Genomic DNA, 25,678 nt, shown 5'->3' on the forward strand with positions numbered 1-25,678 from the left:
GTAAGCAGCAAAAAGTGCGGAGGAAGGATTGGGAGGATTAAGTACCTAAAGTAAACAGGTAGCCTATCTACCTAGGTAGGTTAGGTCAGTCAGTACCTAAGTAAGTAAGTACCTGCCTACATACCTACCCAAGACAGCAGGTAACCGCGCAGCAGGATCCAAACGTGGCGTTGACCTTCAAAATCTTTTTTTTTTTTTTTTTTTTTTTTTTGCAAAACCCTTTTGTGGTTCTTCTCTCCTAGACGATGGCGACAACTAACAAGGGCAATAACCGCTATCCTCGATCCGTCACCTCGTCCATTATCCATGTTGGCGTTAGTTGGCTAGAGGGGGGGGGGGGGGGGGGCGAGGACTGCTAACCTACCTAAGTAGGTACCTCGTAGGCATAGGTATCTGCTGATCTTGTCAGGTTCACCAGTTGGGTTCATGCAATGTAGGCAGGCAGTTCGTTGTCATCCGTCCTCTTAGGTAGGGGATACATATGCTCAGCTCAAGATCCGTGCCATGGGTAGGTAGGTACCTATCCGAAGATCATCGAATACGATCAAATTCCATGTTATATTGGTTTTTTTTTCTCCTTTTTCCTTTGTGGAAACCCCAAGGGACCATATCAAGTGATTGATGTTCACATAAGACAGATCGTATAGTAAGTTGTCAAGGAGTATTGATATGTATTACCTCGTTGCGCTTCAATGCATTGCCTCCCTCGCGCAACTCCGCCTAGACTAAAGTGTGAACACAATTGGTAGAAGCCTCTCCCTCTTGAGTAAATACCCAAGCCCGAGGTTGTCAAAGAGCCCCCAGTATCCCTTATGATGCAAATTCGGCCCTTCAAAACCTCGTGTAAAACAGTCATGGAGAATGGGTAAACAAACAACCAACTTCATGCTCAGTCAATGAGCAAAAGCCTGGCCGCCCCTGATTCCAAAATAAAGAAAGACCCGTTCAATTCAACAGGCGTATCCAGATCCAACGGTGAAATTACTCGATAACAGTGGTGATGAAACAGAGTAAACTCCTCCAATGCTGACTGACTAACAAGCAGGCTGCTTCCAATATCCCCATGAAAGGTAACATAGCACTGTACGTGGGAATGGATAAGAAAAGACAAGGAGAACGTAAGAACAAAAACTAGTAGAATACCTCCTAAGCCCATACCCAAGAAAAAAAAATTAAGAAGCCGAAAAGGAGTAAAATCAAAAACCCTCGCCATTTATGCAATGCGACAACCATAAATATTCGAACCTGGGGAAAGGATCGACAGTGACAGAGCCGATCAGTCCTCGAGTGCCCTCAATCCGAAGAGAGAGCCGAGTTACGAAATGAAAAGTCTGGAAGATATCAATGGCTTGCCCCCTTCGAATCACAGCAAGTCCACGGAGCCATGCTATGTCATAGAACCCAGAAGCGCGTCCCCCATGTAGAATGAGCATCGCAGAATGGAGGATAACAAAGCCACACTATAACTAGAGTTATAGGTCTCCTCTATCGGGTAATGATAAAATAGCATAGTGCCCCATGGCTTAATGTTTAAGGTGGGTTGCGAGCAATGATGATGAGAGGTGTCGCAAAAAGCAAAGCGAGAAAACCTGTAACCGTCTGTTGAAACTGAGCGAAGGACAGTATAAAAGCGATGTGTAAAAAAACGACAAAAGCCACGGTGGTATCAAGTGTATATGCAAATGCTGCTAGACATTCGAGGTTCGACAAAATGACTAGCCGGCCATAGTCTCATGATGCAGCGGAAAGCGCAAAACAGTCCAACCTACCGACCAATCCGTGTATCGTCCGAATGAATGTGAATCCGACGGATTCTCAAGAATATGCGATGAGACACCATTCTCCGATTCCTCTATTGCCGGACCAGGTAGACGAGTGTAATGTGCAAAGGCATAAACACACTAAAAGCAAAAATCCATCCCAATGATGTGAAATGTAGACAAGTGGTGGCCAGTCGAGGGCCCGAGGCGGAAGTAGAGATCTGGCGCGCGCAACGCGATTTGGTTATTAGTGATAGGGGCGGCGATATTCAATTTGTCGTATCCCTTTTGCTTGAGGGTTATATATCAGCGTTGCCCCATGTATCTAGATCTCTTTTATGGTTATCGCCTCACTGAGGTTGATTTGCCCACCAATTCCCGGCAGCCGACGTTTGCGGATTGTTCCAGGCTGAGGTCACAGCCGGTCCGGGGGCAGGATTTTGAGGCAGAAATTGTCTAGGGGTTTGTTCGGGAGGGTACATACCCTGTCCCGGATTAGGATATCCCTGGCCTAGGCTTTGCATCCCATGGTACTGCATTGTGCTCGGCTGCATCTGAGGCGTGGCTGTGGAGTGACGTAACTGAGGAGCCGGTGACTGTTGGGGGTGAGGCGAAGCTTGCGACTGAGTCGTATATCCAGAATAGTGTTGAGGCGCTTGTGGTGTCTGTGGAGGGCCCCACATTTGGTTTGAAGAGCTATAGTTGTACGCCGGTGTACCTTGAGACATGTTGTTCGAGGTGCCGGGCTGGATATTGGATGGCCTCGATTGTTTTTGAGACGACGGCTGGGGCATGCCTCGCATCGGGGTTTGGCTCATCGGTTGTTGCGAGTGAATCGTCTGCGAGTAAGGCGGCGCGGTCATCATCATCTGTTGAGGACTCTGATTCGATACCATACTAGATGTTTGTATGCTAGCAGGGGTGGTATGAGGTGACTGGCCGGGACGGGTCGTTGGCAGGGCGGACTCGGTGGCAACTGGTTGAGACGTAGGTGGCTGTTCGTGGGGTCTCCGCCATAAGTTGGCCATGTAATCGCTCCGCATGTCGCGCTGCTGATTGACAGATCGATTGAACTCGGCCGCGTGGTGAGCTTGTTGGTGTATCTCTCCGATGGGACTGGTTTGTGTCCTGTCCTGGTAGGGCTGACCAGTAATTTCCTGTCGAGGGCCGCCTTTCATGAAGTTACTATAGTCTCGAGTCCTCGTATCGCTTAGATCTGGTCCTACTGTTATCATGGGCATTCTGGTCGAGCTTCCTGGTGGTCCCATCATACCTGGTTGAACAAGAGGTTGCGGAGCGCCACCAAATTGCGGGGTGTTCGCATAAACAATCTCACCGTGAGGGCCTCCTGGAAGTGGCGGCACACTGTTATTCGCTTCGGCTGCTACCTCTCTGGCCTTGGATGCCCCTGGCCTCTTCTCTCCCGCAAGATCAGCCTCCGTAAACCCTTGTTTCCTCGCCTTCTGCTCCCAGTAATCATCCCGCACCCGCCGTCCGTTCACAATAACTCTACTCCCAAATTGCCTGAACATCGACCGTGCCGTGACAATTGCAATTTGCCTTGACCTGTACGAGAATGGCAGAATCTCTTGCGCCACTAGATCATCCTTCTCTATCTGGTTCGCAATAATCTTATATAACGATCGGTTCTTATTGAAGAGCAAGTAGGAATCTCTATACCCGAGCACTCTCGCGCACTCTGTCGCAAGCATGAACAATTTATCGCCTCGGTTCGGTACGAGGAATGTTCGACATCGATACTCACGCCCTCCCAAGAGTTGACCATTTCCCATGACCTTCTTCTCGCCGGACTCGTCGATCTCGCGTGGTATGTATTCGTCACCACCAGGACCAAGCTGGTCAGTAGTGTGGTCGCGCACAGTCGGTAAGGCCTTCAAAGTAGTTTTGGTAGGTGTAGTCTTCGGAGGAGGCGATGCCTGGGCCGGAGTATAGCTCCCAGCATGTCCGGGCAGTGCGGCATTCTGGGACTGGGGGGTGTGCGGCGGTATCGACTGCGACATTTGAGTAGGAGGGGGTCGGGAAGGAATGGAAGCTTGGTTGGGTGGTTCCGGAATGTCACCTAGAGCTCGCGATTTCATCGGTCGACCGCGCTTTCTAGGTTGTTTAGAATCACCTATAAATGCGACAAGAGCAAATTAGCAGGTATCTCCTTGCAGGCGGGCTGTCGCACGACAATATGATGTAACATAACCACGATGCGCACAGCGGCATTATGATAGACAGGTACACGAAGACAAAACCGCGGCTTACCGTCATCTCCCGGATTCTCGGACGTGGGCGCGTCGTGATAGGATTCCGGAGAACGACTTCGCTTTATACCTCTAGAGCTATGATTTAATAATTCTGCGCATCCAGATAATTGGTTGGTTAGTAATTGATTGACACAACCAGATAGCACAGCGTGGTCAACTAAGCAGGAGATGGTGTTGAAAAAATGCGCCAGGTATTAGCCATCGCGACAATGATTATCCAACCACAGTCGCGTTATGCCAATCAGTGAGAAACAAGAGTGACGAATGAATGACGATGATAACAACGGTAGTGATCATCAGCAGTAGCAATAGAAAGAGAGGAAGGGGGAGAGAGTGTGTGTATAGATATATAGATATGTATATATATGTGTGTGTATGCAGGTGTATTATGTGTATGTGTATGTGTATGTGTATGTGTATGCTTGTGCGAGAGTGAGGCGCGAAGATTGGACAAGCGTCCAAAAAAAAAGTTCAAGCCTCACAGCCAACGGTTAAGGCTAAAGACATGAGGTAGGCAAGTAAAAAAGCGCACGGCGTTTAAATAGAGCTTAGAAATAGAAACCAAGAATATAAAAAGAAGGCTACTAGTTAAGAAGCAAAATAGTATATAGAAAAGAGGCTGGAAGATTAAATGCGACAACAAAAAGACTCACCAGAATTGAGGGCGGCAGGGTTGATAGTCGCGGGATTGATGGTCGCACCCTCAGCGCCGTTAGGCTGGGTGGAATACATTCGGGCGGGCGACGTTGCGATGTTGCACGTCAAGCGGCGGAAGAGACGTGGAGAAAGCTGTGCCTGCAGAGCGACGTGTCTTGATATAGTTGGACTAGAAAAATAAAGGGCGTAGGGAAGGGGGTGAATGACGCGCGCAAGGAGACGAGGGTAGTAGATCTTGGAAAGGGTTGACAAGGTAATAGTATAGCAAGTATGCGAGCATCGAACTTGCTTCTACTCTTTCCACGCTTTCCACGCTTCTTTCCACAACGGGGGAGGGGGGGGGGCAATGGTTGCAGGATTACTCGCGCATGTGGTTGGTAGATTTAACGCAAACCCAAGTTTCCAAGTCTTCGTATCAACCATACATGTAAAGTCGTGGATGTTATGTATCTTATGTAGGTGGTAGCGTTATGTAGTGTACCCGTACGCATGTATGTACCGCAGGGTATGTAGCGCATGTATGATGTACTTCAAATCCGTGACGGGGGTCGATAGTGCACCTAATGCCCAGCCCTAGTTCCCAGGCTAGTGCCCAGTCAGTTCAATGTTCTTGAACTGGGCAGTGAGCAAATGTACCAAGGTACTTTTGCCTGCTACTAGGGATTGCGTCTTTGCGTAAGTGGGCGTACTGGACCAGTACCCGTCCGTTGAGCTCGTGGACGAATGATAATAGGTAAAGGTAAATAAATGTAATAAATAAAAAGAGCACCTTGACCCTTCAATTCCACCTTTGGTTTTGTTTCCCTTCAAAATGAGGGATGATTTTGCGCACGGAGGAATAAGAGAATCTCAAATTAGATATTCTCCCTTTGTCCTTCTTGTTCTTCTCACTCTGCTTCTGATTTTCGTTATCTCTCTTTTCTCATCTCCAGATATGTCCCTCTTTTTCGTTAACTACCGGCTAACCTTGCCTAGTAGATATGTATGTAGTGAGCTAGTTCCGGGTTCTGGTACCGGATATGTGTTCATTCAGCTGCTGTTTCGTTTTTGCTCCGAGAAAGTTGTAAACCCCTTCATAGGTCCGCAAGGCTTTGGGTGATACTTTATCAAGGTGGGAGGGAGGAAAAGGGGGGGGGAGGGAGGGGAAAGAGATTGGTCTCTTAGTTTGGTCGGAGGCTTTATTAGTCAGAGACCTCAAGTCTATCCAGACAGATATATCAAACGCGATAGAATTACACGGGCAAGAATTTGTCGTTATTGAAATTGCCGTGATAATTGGACAGTGATGTATTTCTGCTTGTCGGTTTCAGGTGCCGTTGAATTGCTCTGAGACCATCACAAACTGCAGTGATAGGCACAGACAGGGCAAGCTGCGAGTTAGAATCCGGGGAGTGTGGTGTGGCAGCGGATGGCAGCAGTATGTATTGTACAAGCAGCAGTTGATAACAACTGGATGGGCGGCAGCCTGTGCGAAATAGAGATGGATGGGTGGATCAACGGGTAGCCAAGCCCAGATGGTGCTTTACCTTTCCCGGGCCACCTCTTTCGGTTTGCAACCAGAGAGCACTACTATGGTTAGCGAGTATGTGGTGGTAAGTATGTAATGTGGCTGATTTTGATTTTAATCAGGGCTGATCTCTTTTTGCGTTTGAATGTGTTCGCAAGAGCTGGATGCTCTAAACTTCGTCGGTTGCTGGCGTTGAGTTTCGGGCTCGTTTCTTCTTGGGGAACACTAATAATGAACCTATCTATGTACGTACATGTACGTAGTATATGTATGTAGTATGTATGTAGGTATGTAGGTAGCATGTAGCATTCTAGCATGTGGTAATGTATGTACTATATGTACGGTATGTGTTCACGACCTGGATGGGGTGAGCAAGGTTGCGTTTGTACGTTGCAACGGTCATAAAAGACGAAGATGCGAAGAGGTATAGCGGCATGTGTATAATTGCGGAATAAAATCAAACGCAAGAGCGGGTATGCAAGTGCTGAACAAGGCCAGATGCGGGTTTATCGAGAAGAAGAGCCCCGCGGCCTAGGATTGCCAGGAAAGGACTGCTAGGATTATGAGGATTCTAGGATTCTAGGATTATTAGATGATAGATGATAGATGATTAGAGAAGACAGGATAAGGATAGGGATTAGATAGTTCGGAAAGCGCGCAGCGACGGACAGTAGAGTAACAAAATGCGACCATAACGCAACGGGGGACGATGCGGATGGCGAATGATGATGAATAACAGTAATCAGCAACGCCGAGGAAAGTGGCCGAAGAAGGCGAAGAAGGCCAAGGGTCCTATGTAACGATGGAACAGGGGAGGAGAGTTGACCGGGGGGTTTTTCTACTAGCCCAGACGCAGACAAGGGCAGGGGTATATGATGAACGGGGGGGCGCTGTTGCAGGGGAAGGCCCTGTTCAGAGCAAGCTGGGCAACTACCTAGGCAGCTGGCCGGGGTTGCAAATGGACGAATGAAGGCGCGATGCTATGCGATGCGCGATGCAGAGAAAGAGAGTATCTCTGTATCTCTGTATCTCTGTATGTATGTATGTATGTATGTAGGTAGGTATATACACTATGTACATGGATAGTTCATCCGTCGCTAACGTTGAAGGCTTCGGGTGTGGCAATACTATGTAGTATTAAAAGATCCAAGGATTAATATCACAGTGTTTGTGAAGAAGAAAGAGAGCGATATATAGGATGTGTAGGATACCTACCTACATAGGATATGTAAGTCTCGATTCTCATGCCTATATCAAAATATCCATTCTATATCTAAATTTATATCTAATAACTTATAGGTATTATTGAAAATCCTGTTAGAGTCACATTCAGCTTAGGCAGGCATAGAAAAGACTCAAGGCGAGGCTCAGCCTTATATACATATGTACTGAATACAGGTAGTTAGGTAACTATAGATACTATGTACGGAGTACTGTGTATGTACATATATGTAAGGTATTATGTAGGTATGTAGTTATTTACATAGATCAAGACGTACATATACTGAAACATAACCGACACTGTTAGTTGGATTCGAGCTGAGGTTGTTGGAGCACAGTTCCGCAAAGTTGAATGATGTGATTCGGACTTTTGGAATAAAACAGTGAATCAGGACTTATGGAATTCGGCCGGTCAGTATTATTGAGGTGGTTATGGATGATTCACAAAAAGTACTCAACTAATCTCATGTAGGTATTCTACTCATGTATTATGTAGTAGAACATTGAAACGATACACACAGTAGCACAAAGCGTGGGTAAAGCTACCCGACATGGATAAGCTCCGCATTAGCATGTTCAAGGTTACTGGATTCATCATAAACGTGATACCTAACAGACAATATCCCAGATAATCCCACATGTAGGTAGTCAACGGGATGTACAGAACTCCCTCGCACAATGATGTAGGTCCAGGAACTTTGGAGATTAGTCGCCGATGAGATGACAATGTCCTTGAACGTACTTTCACCGGCATGCCGTTGTTGAACCAACCAGGTATAGATATGTACATATAAGTAGGCAGGTAGGCAAGAGAGGAGAAAACTGAAGATACCGACAAGCCGGTATAGTTACTCAAAAATAATTTACGTTGGAGCTAGCCGGATCCCCAATCCGTACCTACAGTACGTATATGTATGTACAGGTATATACCTAGTATGCAGATGGATGTTGAGTTTGTCTACTTTGTCGGGTATCGAGAATCGAGATATCATTGATGTATGTATATGTAGTCGTCAGGACTCAGGGGAGAAGAAAAGTTTCAATATATGTAATCCTAGGATATCTTAGTCAGTTAATGTATGCGTATGTAGGAACAACATTGAACATCAAAAGCCAACAAGGCCAGCAAGGTAAGCTTAAGCTTCCTATGTATCCCTGGATGTCTACTGATATCTACAAGTGCATACCTGCAATGTGAAACAGATACATATGTACAATACATTAGTAACTGAAATGATCTTTTTATATACCATGGCAGTATTGTGTGCCCCTCACAAGCACATGATGTTCAAACGCATCGCTACCATGCACTTTTACGTACATATGGATGTACCTGTGGATAAATCGATACACGAAAATCACCTATCTAAGAAGGTAAGATATTAATTTCCGGCGTAATATATATAGATCGCGCGTCTTTACTAACATTGAAAGCACGTCGGGTCTGTAGGGGCATTTGGTTGAAAGACGGCACTTTTTTTTATATATATATTTCACATTACATCACATTTATATAGTGTTGATGTGAGCAACAATAGATGTATCGTTGATTATGACTATTGTATTGTACGTATAGCACTAATAAGTGTACTAAGCACTCTACTAGTATCGGTGCATCGGTGGAGTTTGCGGGAAGATTTGACCCGGCCGAGTGTTTCAAAACCGTAAGCCTCTCCCAATCTGCCAGCCAATTAATGGATTTTACGGCATAGTATGGAAGGTGGAAAGCCCCATGAAAATGAAATCAACCCTATTGAATATCCCTAGAAATAGAATTTATAGTGCCATCTAGGCAGCTTTAAACTTGGAATCAACGGTAAAATTGACAAGGTTGACTAGTAGGTAGGACAAGGTTTCGCCGGAGTGGAAACAATGAACGTTGGGCCGCGGTTCCCGATGTAATATTCTTTTTACTCGGCGCTTCTTGACTACCTAGTACCTACCTACCTAGTACTTAGTGACTACCTAACTCAGCTAGTTAGATAGGAATGGGTAAGCATTGATGTCATAACCCCAAGTCTTTTCTTTTACATCCATGAATATCTTTATTTTCATTTTACATTTTATTTCTAGTAGTATTTTCTTACCTACATCTTCTTACCTAGCAATGGCTAGCATTTCATACCTTGCCTGCCAGACTAACTGCCTCTTACGGAACTCCTTGTTGGATGGTGGAGTAGAGAAGAGAAAGACCGGACAAACGCAGACATTTGTTACCTAAATACCCTGATCGACGTTGAGTATGTTTCGACTGTACACGGGAACAATGCAGAGTCTCACCAGTCTCAGACTCAGACGCAGTCGCAGTCGCAGTCGCAGCCGATACATAGCAGATAGCAGTCGGCCATTTAATAACTAATACTACTACGTGTAAGTAGGTAAGTAGGCAAGGGTGCGAATATCATGGAAGTAAAAAAGAAAAAAGAAAAAAAAAGAAGAAAGAAGAGAGTGGAAGCTATGTACATGCATTCATACCAGCTCGATCTTGACAATGTCCTTCTCCTCGTGGCAATTTTAATCCATGAATAGTAACTTTGCTAATCATAATGTAGAAGTCATTTTAGGGATGCGCGTATCTCTAAACGCGAAACCATGATGAAAACCGCCATACGCGTCACGCCGCTCTATGTGTTCGCTTAAGTAGCTTGCATTTGGTCATCAGGTACTTCCGAGCTTCAATGTGCCTTAATCCCCGTCCTTTCTTATGTACCTTTCTTACATCTCTTACCCTTCTTACCTGCATGGTCTGGGCCTTGATATGCACAAAGGGATTCGGGCTACCTAACCTTCGTTGGTTTAACCCTGGAGGCATGTGTAGGTAAGTAAGCTTCCATTACTTATGACCTATGTAAGCTCGTCTTACGGCAGCTTGAACGAAGACGGTCAGCAAGCGAAAGCTACACATCTCAAGTTTTATGGTATTAACTGTCTAGCCGTCTAAGAAATATCAATCGTGGATATCCAGCAGCACCTATCCAGCAATATCCAGCATGCTTCTCTATTACCTTTGAAGTAGTAAGTCCGACGAAGAGTACCTCTATAATTGGCTGATCATGCAAGCTAAGAAAATAATGCCTTATATTGGCATATGTCGTTTCATCAGACCACAAACCAATCTATCATGCCCGGGCGAAATATCCCACTTGACCACTGCAAGGCTGTCGCCGATAGATAAGAGACGTATAGTTCAATATTGGAAACAGAAGCTGTGCCGTGGGGCGTTCGCAAATCCATCGCTTCTAAAAGGGGCAGACTGACAAAGGGGCTCATCCTCACGATCCAGGGAAAATGTAAAAATGATGATATCAATCGCTTTAACTGTCTACCTCGTAGTGAGTATTAAGACATATATAGTGCATGGCCATTATTACGGTTAGCTTCCTTCGATAGCTTGTCCAACCACGTAATGTTTCGTCAGCTCTTGCTCATAACCCCGTCTACGGCAGAATCCTACATACTGTGCACAGTAGCACATGCCAGGAGGCCAAGGGAGAGAGAGTTGACTCATATCACAATCCCACCTCATCCGAGAAGCGCGGGACTGCATATTGCCCCGCTTAGGAGACTGTATATTGACTGACTAACAGCCAGGTCTGCCTGGAGACTCGCTTAACCTAGTCGAATACCTACTACCTAGGTTAAGGAGGTAGCTAGCTAGCTAGCAGTCGAATACCTACCTACCTACCTAGGTATGTAGCCTTACGGATGTCGTCAACAAGCGAAGACGTACTAGTATGTATTCACTTCCAAACAAGAAACACTATTAATGAATCCTTCGGAGCCATGGCAGGCAGGCTTCCCCATCAGCTTGGCGAACGAACGCCACACCTCGGTGACCACTTACAAGCCTTCGATACTACACAGTGTTGTGTATTATTTCCCGGTATGCCAAGACAAACGGAAGCCGTCTCTATTATATCGGTAGAAGTGAATTATTCGGCATCGTCAGTTCGGCAATACTTATATTGCAGGCGGATATGAGCTTATCATGATTCTGTCTCATTCCAGCTCGAGGCCATCGATGCCGAGAGCTATCTACTCGCACCCTCTTTCACCAAAGATGAGCTACGGGACTATCGATATTGCTACATCAAATCATTGTTTCATATCAATTCAATATGATGCTAATCGCATCGAGTCCACCCTCCTATACCATATCCTACTACTCTAATGCATCGCTTCTGTCGCTAACTCATAGACTATCTTTGACAGGACGCGCTACCTCGCATTCCATAGTTTAGCTTCTTCGTCCGATGCCCTTGGCAGTTAGTGTGAGGGTTCAGCAGACGTAGATCATTCACTTGGGTATCGACCTAGACTAGTGGACTTCTAAGCGAAGTTATAATCCCAATCGCATGAGCATCCACAGACATGGTGTATGCAGAACATATATTTGCATCTAATGTTAACCCTACATGTATGTATGCATGGCTTCTACATACCTACCTACCTACCTACCTACATACATACTTACTTACATGTATAGAATAGGCTGAGATTAGTTCCGAGCTAGGTATGCAATACCCCTAAGCATCCTTAAGAATACCCGCCCATATATTCCCAGGTACAATACCTACATACCTACCTCATATGTAGGTTAGGTCACATTGATATTCCATAGATCACAAATGTTTCGAGATATCGCTGAACATATACCCTTCTCACCTATATACCAGATGCCTACATGCCAGGTTGGTACGGTACCTAGTTACCTACCTAGGTAGGCATGTATAACAAATCTGATTACACAGAACACAAAACGTTTCTTGTTGCGTTCAAGCACCCATGGTTCCCTCTCACATGGTAACTGTATCTCGTGTAAAGGGCCGGTCGTACATGATACGGCCATATCTGCGAACACAAAGTTTTGTGATATGTTACCTATGAATGGCCCATGTGTCATTCCGACTAAAACGGTTAGGTAGGACGAGGCCCTACGCCGTCGACATGTATGTATGTACTATGTATGTATGTACTTCTTCCTGCACGATGCTGCAGCCAAGGTCTAGCTACATGTTGCTTCACCTATTCGTCGACCTGCAGGGAGCTCCACATCGCTCCGGATACCTACCAGCTTTTCTTCCTACCTGTCACGAGCTCGCTCTATCAGATTCATTCAATCCCACTTCTCAAAATAAAAATAAAGGTCGATCATCTGGCTTTCGACAAGGTCAGGAATGAAAATGAGCAGCGATCACGGATCTAGCCATGGAAGAGTGACAGATGCGCCAACGATTGCCGATGCACCCACGGCCATCTTTTAGCGTGTGGGGAGTCGCGACGACCTGGTCGGTCATTGTCGATAATGAGCTCACAATATATCACAAGAGCTCACATGGCACATGGCACCAAGCAAGCGACCATCGAGACCTCTTGCTAAAGAAATTAAGCCCAAGCAACATGTCAACGTTTCACGATATGCTAGAAGCCCCATCGAAAAACTGTGAGATGGAACCCGGACGAGCGTCATTGAGCATCACAACCAATGGTCATGCGAGCCGACTTCGAGACGCTGACCGGTCTCCATCATGGCCGACACATGTGAAAATGCGATGCGATTGGCCCTTTGGACGCAAATCCTTGCATCTCGTATATATAGGTATACATTACTATGTAGGCGAAAAAAAGATTGCGCCACAGCTTTCTGAACTAGGCCGCGGTCGAGACAGATGTGGATTATAACATAGATAGGTACCCAGGTAGGTAGAGAGACAAGAGAGGCTTGGGCGCAAAAGTCTCAGCGGATACCTAACTGGAGAAACAGAACGGAACGGGTAGTAATACGGTCCGAGACCTATCGTAAGATTCACTCGTAGATTATAAATAATCGAATGACATATCAGACTCGAATGCCGGAAGTAGGTATAGAGGTAAGAAGGTATTTTGAAAGTCGCTCACATCAAACACTGCGCCTTCCTCCGTCAAGCTACCTCCTGAGTGCCTACTCATCGTCCATACGAGAAGAGCTTTCGTTTGTGCCCTTTGATCGGGCACTGTTTGGTACAATACCTACAAAACGTCTGTTAAAAGTTCCCCCAACACCCAACAAGGAAACCTCTTAACGACCTATGACCCTCTTATCCCCGGTACTAGTAGCTTCAAGGGCGGACCGGGAACCAAAGTTCCGTTTGAGAAAAAAAAAAGCGACTTGGATAATGATTTACCCCTCACCTCGCGGCTCGGTTCCGCTTACGACTTTCAAACTACATACCTCCTCCTAATAGCCCATCGATAGGGAAGGGGAATAAAAAACGATGCCCAAAGAGCTAGACTTTGTAGATCTCTTCTAGACTTCTGGTATAGAAACACACGATGTTGGAGCCCTTCAGCTCTCTATAGAGCTTCATGTGACCGGTGGGGATCCTTGTTCCCCGTGGGAATATAGAACATGTTATAATGCTATAGAGGTCTAGATGGGTATATGGGGGAGATTATAGTTAAATGCTAGACGAGCAAGATGGTGTGGAGCTAAGAAACTCGATGAAGGAGTAGTGTGTAGAGGGGGAGGGGAGGGAGGAGAGGGAGGAGAGGGACGCGGTACAAGGAGGAGTACCGAACTAGGGGGGTTCGATGAGCCATGAGGATTAAGCTCTTAACTCCCCCCCCTTAGGAGTGACTCTATGTACATACATAGGATGTACATGTATGTACATCATACTATGGTGTAGCGAAGGGCCCCACTGGTGATCATTGGTCGAAGCTATGAGATGAAGTCCCGGCGGGCCAACCAGCTGACATCTGAAGTTCGAAGCTGGAGTCGGAACCCACAGACCCCATCTGCAAATCATGATCCTTCTTGGCGCCAGTCCAAGTCTCCACTCTACCTTAAATGCAACCGCCCAAGCCGCCCATGGCCCATGCCCACACACACACATACACGCCTTCGATCCCATCCTTGGATCCATCTGTGCCAAGGTATCAACCCTTGCTCATATCTCCTTCCTTAATACTGCCATCGACCTACTGGGCTCATACCTAAGCTTACCAGGGTTTTAATGTTTCAATGTTGGTTTAGTGTCTAGACAATAACTACTGAAGTTCTCGTGTGTGTATGAGGTTCTTAGTAGTGCCACCTTCTCACCCGCCACATTTTCGCGTACATGGATAGTTAGCAGAGTTGGCAGGATAGTTAGTTACAGTAGCTGGAGTGAGTGGGATATCATTCGCCGTATCGTCGCGTCTCCTCTCGCGTCTCCTCCCCCCTAGCCTCTTATCTAGGTATCCATCTACCCCTCTATCCATCTATCTATCTATCTAGGTATCCATCTATAACTACATCTATGTATCTCGTATGTATGTGCGTATGTATGCATGTAAGTACGTAGGTGTGTATGTGGCTTGCGCTGACCCCACACCCACGCCTCTAAATCGTCCGAACCAACCGAAGCCAGAAGGTTCCTCTCTCTCTCTCTCTCTCTCTTCCTCTCAAAGAGGTCAGACGAACATCAAGAAACATACATCAGGACCCGGGGGAGAGGAAGAAGGCAGGCTGGGGGAGGGTGCTCGGGCGCACGCACGCAAGCCTCCTTTTGACATCTCTCCATGTCCATGTCCATGTTCCATGTTCCATGTTTCCTGTCTGTCATTAGGTTTTAGGGGTCACCACACGCACACAAGCTCATGCAAGAACAATCCATCCCGTTACCAAAAATAAAAGAATTAGAAGATATTATAACCCTACATCTAATTACTTGCCTTGCCTACCCTACACATCATGCCTACATAGTACCTACTAGGTATGGGTAGGTATGTAGGTACCTACATAGCACTAGGTACGCGGCAATGTCACCACCCATGGGAGGGCGAGGGAGGGCCTGTCCTGTCCACCCATCCCATCCCATCCCCTCGGCAGATTCGTTCCAAGGAGTGCACTCCACGATCTGTCTGGGGGGGGGAGGGGGGAGGCATGGTTTTTTTTTTTTTTGTTCTCCCCCTTTTCTTTCGTCTGATCAAAACCTGGCGACCCACTGGGGAATGCCCAACGACTTCTAGGTCATCTATTATATCCTATCCTATTAACTACCTACTGCTAGGGATATTGTTGCTTGTCCGTTGCTTCTGCATGGCATGACAGAGCGGGAGATCCACAGATCCCTGTTTACCCGCTCTTGCAGGCAGCGCAGCGTAGCGCAGCGCAGCGCATCCTCCATGGACAGTCCCACCTACCTACCCTAACCCTATCTACCTATAATACCTATCTTGCTCTCTGCTATAGGTATTACAGGTGCTATATGGTGCACCCCGTCCCGTCCCCGTCCCTGTCCCTGCAAAATCACGACTTCGGTCTGGCTTACTTACATAGTCCCATGCTATCCACCAGACCAGACCAGACCATAAACCCCATGTATGATGTGCCTGCTTGTTTTATCGTCAAGGCATGAATCATATATGCCTTTTCATCTCATCTCATCTCATCTTATCATATCATATCAATGCCTTAACCTACTACCTTAATCCAACTACTGCTTAATAGTAACTCCTGCTGTCTCGGAAGCAAAATCCGGCGGAAGCAATGCCGGCGGGAGGCAAAGCCGGCGGAAGGGGCGTTAGGTTAGGACTTCTCGTGAGTCGTGAGAGCGGCGGGACCCCTTATTCCCAACCCTCAAATGACGTAACGTCGCCTAGGATTCTTCTTCTGTCTCTGAAAACCAAGAAAAAAACGCCCATAGTTATACCGTAGCGCTATTGCCGAGGCCGGGAGAAGGGGAGCAGGGGAGGACTGGAAAGCTGTGGCCATGGGAGGCTTGCCGCTAGCCCACATGCCAGGGCTGCTTTTTGTGAAGCCATCCTATGGGTATGTATGTATGTATGTATGTATGTATGTATGTATGTATGCTCACGCCAAAGCCACTTAGAGCTACATGGCCTACCTACGCACGAAGGAAGTTGAGTTACTGTAACCTAACCCTAACCTAACCTACCTGCCTGTCTAGCTGTAGCTGTCTACCTCTATGCCTCCCTCCCTGGTACTCATGTATAACGTAGGTAATAGGTGCCTAGTGTAGGTAGGAAGTGTAGGCAGTGATCCGTGTCCCCCCCCCCATCCAACCTAAAGCAGAGAGGAGAGGTAAAGGACATCTGTCTTCTCCTTGATCTTCTCAGGGAAAGGAGATCTCAAACCCAATCTTTGTCAACCCTCACCCTTTCAACCCGCGACCGAATCATCGTGAGGAGTTCCGAAGAGCTAGTCGTTTAAATCGGTGAAACCAAAAGCGTGATCCGAGTATTAGTGAACGCCTCACCCACAAGATGTGGGTGGGCGTGTGTGTGTGTGTGTGTGTGTGTGTGTTACAGCATTCGGAGAAGTTCCCTAGAGGCTGACCACTCAGAGTTCGTTCCCTTAATTTTCCTCGTCTGGTTTTTTTCCTCTATTGGGGGGATAGGATGGGACGAAGATGGGGGTGATGGGGAAGCAGTGGCTGATGGTAATGTTTCATGTTTAAATCGAGAGAGAAAAAGAGAGACAGAGAGGCACGTCTGCCGATATTGTTTCTCGAGGTAACCCTTCATGAGGAGAGACATTTCGGAAGTGACGTCTTTCTTACTACGTACTACTCTAAGGCTATACTTCAGATTAAGTAGGTCGATACGGGGCGCCTCGACAACCTGCCGGGCGTCCTTAGACGTACATACGTAACCCCCCACGCGTTGCGGTACCACTGCCGTGAGGGTCACCAGCCGTGCTTGACCACAGCCACAACAATAACAACAGATGATGTTGTTGATGATGATGATAATTCCTGCTCAAGGCATCGATAGCGCCCGTGTCCATAGATATCCGGCAGAACAATGGCGTGTTCCCCATATGAAGCTGACACCTCTCCAGGTAGATGCAGTCAACCATTCCTAGCTCACGGCGGGATCGAACCCGCTACACCCTCAAGAGTAACACTACCTCTGCGTACTGCGCTTTTGAGTTTGTTTGTCCTTTTGTTTGTTCCATGGAACCAGGCAGGTATAGGTAGCTGTAGGTAGGTTAGGGTTTTCTCCCTTTTTTTTTGCTTTTTAGGAGGCTCGTGGGTTAGCCGACGACCTACGACCCCCCTTAGCCTTATCCTTACCCAGTACCTTCGTCGCCACCTCGCATCACGACCGTGATGGGGGGACTCGTGTTGAGACGCGGATGCCTGCTATGACTGACATGACATGATAATGTATCACTTCTCTCGCCACCAACCATGTAAGTATAGGCAGGTTAGATTAGATAGGCGCCTGGATATGTGTTCAGTTCTTCACATGCCTGGCAGAGTTTTCCGTAGGTAGGTATCTAGTAGGCAAATAGATAAGTACGCACGTATGTTCGTATAGGAGAGCCCCATCGCATTATCATCGCCGCCACGGAGGGCTCCTAAAAGCGTATAGTCGACCTTCACCGGCGTTGCTAGGACCCCGTGAATCAGTCAACATCTACTTACCTACCCAGCATGCTATCATGATACATGTCTTGAAGGCAAAAAAACACACGGACACACAGATATCCTCTCTCCCCAGAGCCGCGCCGCCTCCACACCTAAAATTGCTAAATTTAAAGCAGTTGAAGGAGGTTCGCGTATGTATGTACGTACATGTTGCATTTCGTGGCCAACGACGATCCTGAGACGTATTGGTGCATATAAGGGGGGGAAGGGGGGGAAGGGGAGGGAGGGATGAGGTATATGACCAATAGGAAGACGCAGAGGCGGCGCGGGAAAAATATGCCGGCTGAATGCGGTCGATCATATGAGTCAGATTTAATATAGATCCGTAACTCGCCTCGCGTCCCCCCATTGGCAATGTAGGTAGGTTAGATAGGTAGACATTGTACCAGGACAGACTGACATTAACTACCAAGGCAACTATGGTGATGATGGGGGAGGGTGGTGAGTAACCAGGTGTAGTTGCTTGACATTTAATTTCTATAAAGATTCTTGGCTTTTGGAGGGTTCTTTTGTTTTACGGTTCGGTAGCAGTAGCAGCAGTAGTAGTAGGTAGTAGAGGTTCAGATGGTGGTATCACAAACCAATATTCCATAACTGCCATCAGTGTCACTGGTGTTTATGTAGCAGTGGATGAGCAGTGATGAGCAGTGGATGTTGAGAGATCCGCACACAGCTACCAACCTAGGTAGATATATTGAGACATGGATGATGTACATACATCAAGGTGGATGCTGAAGTGGAAGAAGGGGAAGAAGGGGAAGAAGGGAAGAAGTGGAAGTTCCAAAGTCGCGATACATCATACTATTAAATGACTAATAGCGTTAGTTGGGGTGATTATCTAACATTTAAGTTATGGATCCGTAGCATACCCTAGCAGACCCTAGGTATGGGTACTAGCCTACTAGGTTAGGTTAGGTAGATCTAAACTGGTCAGTGCATTGATAGTGATTGATAAAGCCTATCGATAAGATGTACCTAGTAATGCTCGCCCAGTGGTGATTTCAACTGATTTGATCTTTTTAGCGTCATCACGTTTATTTGGTATTATTTGGTATTATTCATCATCCATTCATCGCCATTGGGCATATCAGATTATTCATATCATACTATAGCAACGTCAAGTCGTCCTCAAGCATCCATGAATTACCAGATAAATTCAACAAAATAACTCAAGTCATGACGAGTCTCAAGAGAAGCCAGGGTTCTGATCCCTCTTCTCGAAATATCACCAACAAGATATATGTGAGATCCACGAAGAGCGGAAAGGTCCAAAAGATTGTGCGAGAGGTCTATTTACAACAATATCCTCCTTGCTCCTCTAGGCTATGCTCCAAGTGTCTAGCCACGGCCCCGAGGAATGCACGGGGGGAGGGTAAGTGCCAATATCTACTACCTGAGGCCGTCATAACTAATATCAACATAGCACTCCCGTTTGTCCTTTCGGACAAGCCTGCGGGTACCAAGACGTACCCTCAAGGCCATTATCTAGTCCCAGACACCAATGCCTTGCTTAATGCTATGGACTTGTTTGAGCAAAGCTCTGCATTCTATGACGTCGTCATATTACAGACCGTCCTAGAGGAGTTACGCAACAGGTCCTTACCGCTATATAATCGCCTCATTGGCTTAACCAAGAGCGAAGACAAACGTTTCTACGTCTTCTTCAACGAGTTCAGACTCGAGACACACATCACACGAAACCAAGATGAAACTATCAATGATAGAAACGATAGAGCCGTACGGCAAGCCGTCAAGTGGTACAACCAACATCTAGGCCAGGACAAGAACGAGCGGTTACCTGTGACAGTCATGCTCACCGACGACAAGCTCAATATCGGAAAGGCAAAGGAAGAGGGAATTCCCGCTATGACTTTACGTGGTTATGTCTCGGGGCTCGAAGACGCAGATCGACTACTTGACATGATTCCCGAATCACAGGAACACGGCATTTCCAGAGACAGGAAGGAAGTTGGCTTCTTGTATCCAGAGCACTATACGCTATCCAAGATGATGACTGGAATAAAAGGGGGCGTTCTACACCAGGGTGTCTTCAACGTCTCGCCGTACAACTATCTCGAAGCTTCCATCAAGGTTCCCGCATTCCCCAAACCTCTTCTCATTTTAGGGCGAGAAAACATCAACCGTTCAGTAGATGGAGATGTAGTGGTTGTGGAGGTTCTTCCGCAGGACCAATGGAAAGAGCCTTCTACTAAAATTCTCGAGGAAGAGGCCATCACGAAGAATGAGGATGCCGACAACGAAGAAGGGGATGATCTCGTCACCGAACAGGAGAGGCGCGCTTTGCAGGAGCAAGTTAAGAAGACACAAGGTCTAAATACGGAAGGACGGCCACAACCTACTGCGAAAGTTGTCGGAGTCATCAAACGAAATTGGCGTCAATACGTTGGCCATATTGACCCTTCATCAGCCAGTCAGTCCGGTAAACAAGGGAGAAAGCAAGAAACCGTTTTCTTGATCCCAATGGACAAAAAGATACCGAAAATTCGCATACGTACTAGACAGGCCGGGGAGTTGTTGGGGAAGCGAATCCTTGTTACAGTGGATTCCTGGGATCGTGAATCTCGACACCCTGTCGGCCACTTTGTTAGATCTCTAGGAGAACTAGAAAGCAAAGCCGCAGAGACTGAAGCTCTCTTACTCGAATACGATGTTCAGTACCGGCCTTTCCCGAAGACAGTACTTGACTGCCTCCCTACGGAGGGCCATGATTGGAAAGTTCCAGCCAGCACGGATGACCCTGGTTGGAAAGATAGAGAAGACCTGCGAGGCCTTCTTATTTGCAGTATCGATCCCCCAGGTTGTCAGGATATCGACGACGCGTTACACGCAAGGCCACTACCAAATGGAAACTTCGAAGTCGGCGTTCACATTGCTGATGTATCGCATTTCGTCAAGCCTAGTAATGCCATGGACATGGAAGCAAGTATCCGAGGCACGACTGTCTATCTGGTGGATAAGCGTATCGACATGTTGCCGATGCTTCTCGGAACTGACCTGTGCTCTTTAAAACCATACGTGGAGCGTTATGCGTTTTCTGTCATTTGGGAGGTCAATCAATCGGCTGATATTGTCAACGCGAGGTTTACCAAGTCAGTCATCAAATCTCGCGAAGCTTTCAGCTATGAACACGCACAACTACGGATCGACGATGCTTCGCAGCAAGACGACTTGACCCAAGGGATGAGAACCCTCATGATGCTATCAAAGAAGTTGAAGCAGAAACGAATTGATGCCGGAGCTTTGAGTCTTTCGTCCCCTGAAGTGAAAGTCGAGATGGAATCAGAAACCTCCGACCCGATCGACGTCAAGACTAAGGCACTGCTAGACACCAACTCCCTTGTAGAAGAGTTCATGCTGCTCGCCAATATCAGCGTAGCAGGCAAGATATACGATGCCTTCCCCCAAACCGCCATCCTCCGTCGCCACGGCTCCCCACCCAAGACCAACTTCGACGAACTAGCCAACCAACTCAAGGTAAAGCGTGGCTTTGAACTACACTTCGACTCGTCAAAAGCCTTAGCCGACTCGCTGGACGCGTGTGCGGACCCAGCAGAGCCTTTCTTCAACACGCTGGTACGCATCATGGCAACACGGTGCATGATGAGCGCCGAGTACTTCTGCGCAGGCACGCAAGCCTACCCCGAATTCCGGCATTACGGTCTCGCGTCCGAGATCTACACACATTTCACCAGTCCTATCCGCCGGTACGCCGATCTTGTAGCCCACCGTCAGCTCGCCGCCGCCATCGACTACGAGCCCATGCACCCGGCCACGCGCTCGCGCGGCCGTCTCGAGGCCGTCTGCAAAAACATCAACGTCCGCCACCGCAACGCCCAGCTCGCCGGTCGCGCCAGCGTCGCCTACTACGTTGGCCAGTCCCTGCGCGGCCGCGTCGCCGAGGAGGAAGGGTTCGTCATGAAGATATTTAGTAATGGTTTCGTCGTCCTGGTCCCCCGCTTCGGCATCGAGGGGCTCATCCGCCTCCGCGACCTCGCGGACCCCGAGCCCGAGAGCGTCTTCGATGCCGAGAAGTACCGGCTCCAGACTAGCGGCAGCCGGGAGGTGGCGGTGGAGCTGTTTCAGAAGGTCGTCGTTCGGATCCGGGATGTTAAGGACGAGGCTACGGGGAAGAGGGGCGCGAAGATGGAATTGGTGAAGTGAGTGAGTGAAGTGTGGAAGGGGGAGGAAAAGCGGGCGTTGCGCGGACACGGGTTTATGGCTTAAGGTGAGGCGAAGATAAGACAAGACTAAGCGTGAATGAAGGTGGATCGTATCTACATGCAACGAAGCAATTGGTCGAATATACGCCCGGGGAGAGTCACGACGCAGGGAATTGGTGAAAGGGGCCCATGAATATGATGGCACAGACATATGTATAGCACAGACGTGAGGCCCTGAGCACCTTACTTACCTACATAGTACGCTAAGCAGGCATGCGTATGTCTAACATACTTAGGCAGTTACTTAACGCTTCGATATTATTAATTGCTAGGTAACTATTGCCGTTGCAATAATCTACCGACTTCGGGACTATTTACAATAGCTCGTTGCTTTGACATCCTATCCACCCCCCACTTCCTCATGAAAAAGCTATCTACCTACCTAAGGTTAGGCAGCTATTCTACCTATTGTACTAGGTACTCAGCCCCAGCCCAGAGTATCGCGTACCGTGGACTGGGAAATAGAAACGTCATGGTTATAATCTACGGCCTTCCCAACTCCCAACTCCTGGGTCCGTGTCTGGGTCGATGGATCGATAGATACCTATGTAAGGAGGTTTTGCGCCCCCTTAGCCCAGGTTTCGCGTCCTACGGTTGGCCGATATTCTTCCTTAATTCTTTTTCTGGTAGATTGGTTAAGTGATGCTGCTGTCGTCGTCGTCATCGTCATCACTATTGGTGTGCAGGTACCGTGGATTATTCCTCTGTGGGAGTCATGCGATGGTGTCTGAGGGTATTGGGTGATGGTTGCTGCTCAGCCACATAGTTGAGGGGGTTAAGGCGAGGGGCGAGGGGGTTTGGGGAGATGGGGAGATGAGGTGATGGCTTCTGTTTTCTTGGGAGTAGGGGTAGGTATAGGTAGGAAGGCTGGTTGATGGCGGTAGTAGGAGGCTCTAGGTTACTCATCGGGAAGGGACTACGTATATGCATTCTACTTCATCTGCCTACCGTAGCGGGAACCCCTTATTCGGGAGAATCATTCTAAACTTCATCCAATGAATCCATGCATAAAATCAATGGAAATTGGGAGAAATTATTCTAACTTGAAGAATTATTCTCTCGGTTCTCATCAATCTTATGCGAGGATTCATTCTCTTCATTGGATGTGCCTAGGTAGGTAGTATAGAAACGAGAAAAGACGCTGGAGATCATGTGTAAGCCCTACTTAGGCGTGCATTCTCTACATAAGGAGGCCCAGTACCTATGTACGTGTGTATTCATGTATATCCAATACATATTCGCCTCGATATCGCAAGAGAACTACCTAGGTGCCCAGGTAGGTAAGGGGCTCGGACAAGGCTTACAACAACTTCTGGGGTTCACGGTTAGTAGTATTCAGGGGCCAGAATCGATATTCGCTCTGTCACCCAGTAGATACATGTGCTCGCCTTCTATCTCGGCAGTGAATGAATAGAGACAAAAACACGCACTGCTTGTACGACATAGTAAGCCCAGGCAATTTACGTATGTACATATTGTCCATCAACCTCGCGCTTACCTACCTACACGCCCCGTCACACCGCAGCTTCAAACACCGAATCTGGGCGAGACAGCGTCGCAGATATCGGCGTCGGATGAACGGACACCTACCTATCTACCTACCAATGTCCTGCAGCAAATAGCTTGTAGATACACCTGCGTTCCTACACAATGCCTGGCTATCTAATCCGGAAGCCGAATAGAAAAAGCAAATAGGCAAGGCAAGGCAAGGCAAGGTACCGAAATAGTTTTGTCTCATAGCCCCCCAAACCACCTCTCCTCCGTACTAACCTAGGTAGATAGATAATTAGATGCTAGGTCCCTAGGTACCTACCTAACATACTTCTAAAAAAGAATCGATGCAGATCCGATCCGTCCCGTTCCCGTCACCTGTATCGCGTACCTACTTGCTTACCTAGTACCCAGGTGGCCCTACCTCAGACACACATAGAATAGGTAGTTAAGTAGTAGGTATATACAGTACCTATTAAGGTAAGCTGAGGTAGGCCCTCAAGGTAGACACAAATTGTATCTACGACTTAACTAATACACCACAGACATACCTAACTACATACATGCATGGCATCGCATGCAGCATCCGCAGCAGCCACGAATGGACGGGCGATGATGATCGGCGGCGCCATCCGGAACTTTCCGGACAAGTGCCGAACACACATACACATACACCATGTACATGTCTACACACATTACGTAGGTGTGTACAAGACTGTAGTTAGTTAGGTTAATATGTTCTAACCTTAGGTAAGTAGACATTGATATTAAGATGGACGTGCATGCGCATGAAGCGCAAGTTCCTCCTGTTCGTTTGTGATATAGCAAATATATCCGCACGCACGCATGCACATCCCCGCGTTGCTATTCGTTGTTAAAGGTTCTTACTTTTTTTTTTTCACTTTTTATATTAGGTAGTTGATTTATGTATCTACTTGCCCGCACACGTAATAGGGGTAGAATATAACATAGTTATATGATAACGGCCGACCTACTGGTATTTACTTACGTACTTACATCTATAGTAAACCGTAGAAAGACCAATCCATAGAAGCAGCAGAAGAAGAAAACATTAACTAAACCCACGATATTCCCTACAAATCCATAGCTTGTGGATCTCCCAAAGCCCCATCCGCATTGTGTTTCCCATCCCATCCCTTCCCTTAAACCAAACCCTCCCCCCCACTCAAACTCGGCCTCTCCTCCCACCCCATGCTAGCCAAGCCATATAACACGATTCCGCTAAGATCTGATCGCGACAAGGTTAGGAGATGACCTGTCAGCTAAACGTTTACCAGAGTCCGACTAATCAAAACTTAATCAAACAACCTTCCAATCCCCAAGTCTCCAAGTAGGGTTGCGTAAAATGCGCATTATAAAGTAAAGTGCGCGTTTAATTCATAACCCCTGTAAAATGCGTTTAATTCAGTATTATACTCAAGGTGGGGCACGTGACCACCCTAACCTAATACACTTAGTATATAGCACTCTTCCAAACTCACTCGCAAACACTGTTCTATGGATATACACAATTCAGCTAGATCTCTCAAAAGGCATATCGTCAATCTCTTAAGGCCCAATGCCAAAGCCATTTTAATAAGTGGTCTTCCATTTAATTCTTACGGATTTACCGCTTTTATTAAAGCGGTTTAACTACTCAATCCATTATATACGCCATTAAAGAAAAACGTTATTCGCAACCGTTAAGGAATGACGAGATACCTGTAAAATTATGTAATCTCACCAAATTTTGGTGCATATTTTTTTCTACTTAAGTATATCCCCACTTTTCAATTTCGGACCCACCGCATTTTACTTTAAAGTGCGGAATAAAACTTGAATTATACCCGTATAATTCAAGTTGAATTAAACTCTGCGCAACCCTATCTCCAAGAGAGCCCAAAAAAGAATGTCAGACCCGAAATAGGAAAACCTGGATTTGGGTGAACCCCTGACAAACCAACTAAGGTTAGTTACCTATGTACCCCCAAACCCATCACCCATCACCCATCACCCATCCCCCCCAAGAAAAACATCACCGCGTGATCTGGGTAGTAGTTATTAGTACGTAGCATGGAAAATCGAAGCACAAAAAATCAAGAAAAAAACG

General features: G+C 47.0%; 2 protein-coding genes across 2 annotated transcripts; one reads left to right on the forward strand and one right to left on the reverse strand.

Moving 5' to 3' along the window:
- Positions 1-1,661: 1,661 nt before the first annotated feature.
- On the reverse strand, positions 1,662-4,148 carry GGS25DRAFT_214708 (uncharacterized protein). Its single transcript, XM_049256907.1, has 2 exons — positions 4,032-4,148; positions 1,662-3,894 (listed from the first exon to the last, which is right to left on the reverse strand). Exon 2 carries the CDS (start codon positions 3,857-3,859, stop codon positions 2,111-2,113), a length of 1,749 nt encoding a protein of 582 aa, XP_049117386.1. The 5' UTR covers positions 3,860-3,894; positions 4,032-4,148; the 3' UTR covers positions 1,662-2,110.
- A 14,602-nt stretch (positions 4,149-18,750) lies between these two features.
- On the forward strand, positions 18,751-22,228 carry GGS25DRAFT_215013 (RNB-domain-containing protein). The gene is made up of 2 exons (XM_049256908.1): positions 18,751-19,208; positions 19,260-22,228. The coding sequence occupies exons 1-2, from the start codon at positions 19,013-19,015 to the stop codon at positions 22,016-22,018; spliced, it is 2,955 nt and encodes a 984-aa protein (XP_049117387.1). The 5' UTR covers positions 18,751-19,012; the 3' UTR covers positions 22,019-22,228.
- Positions 22,229-25,678: the final 3,450 nt, after the last annotated feature.

This window comes from Hypoxylon fragiforme (genome assembly GCF_022984875.1).
Source record: "Hypoxylon fragiforme strain CBS 206.31 chromosome Unknown GGS25scaffold_4, whole genome shotgun sequence".
Taxonomy (NCBI): domain Eukaryota; kingdom Fungi; phylum Ascomycota; class Sordariomycetes; order Xylariales; family Hypoxylaceae; genus Hypoxylon; species Hypoxylon fragiforme.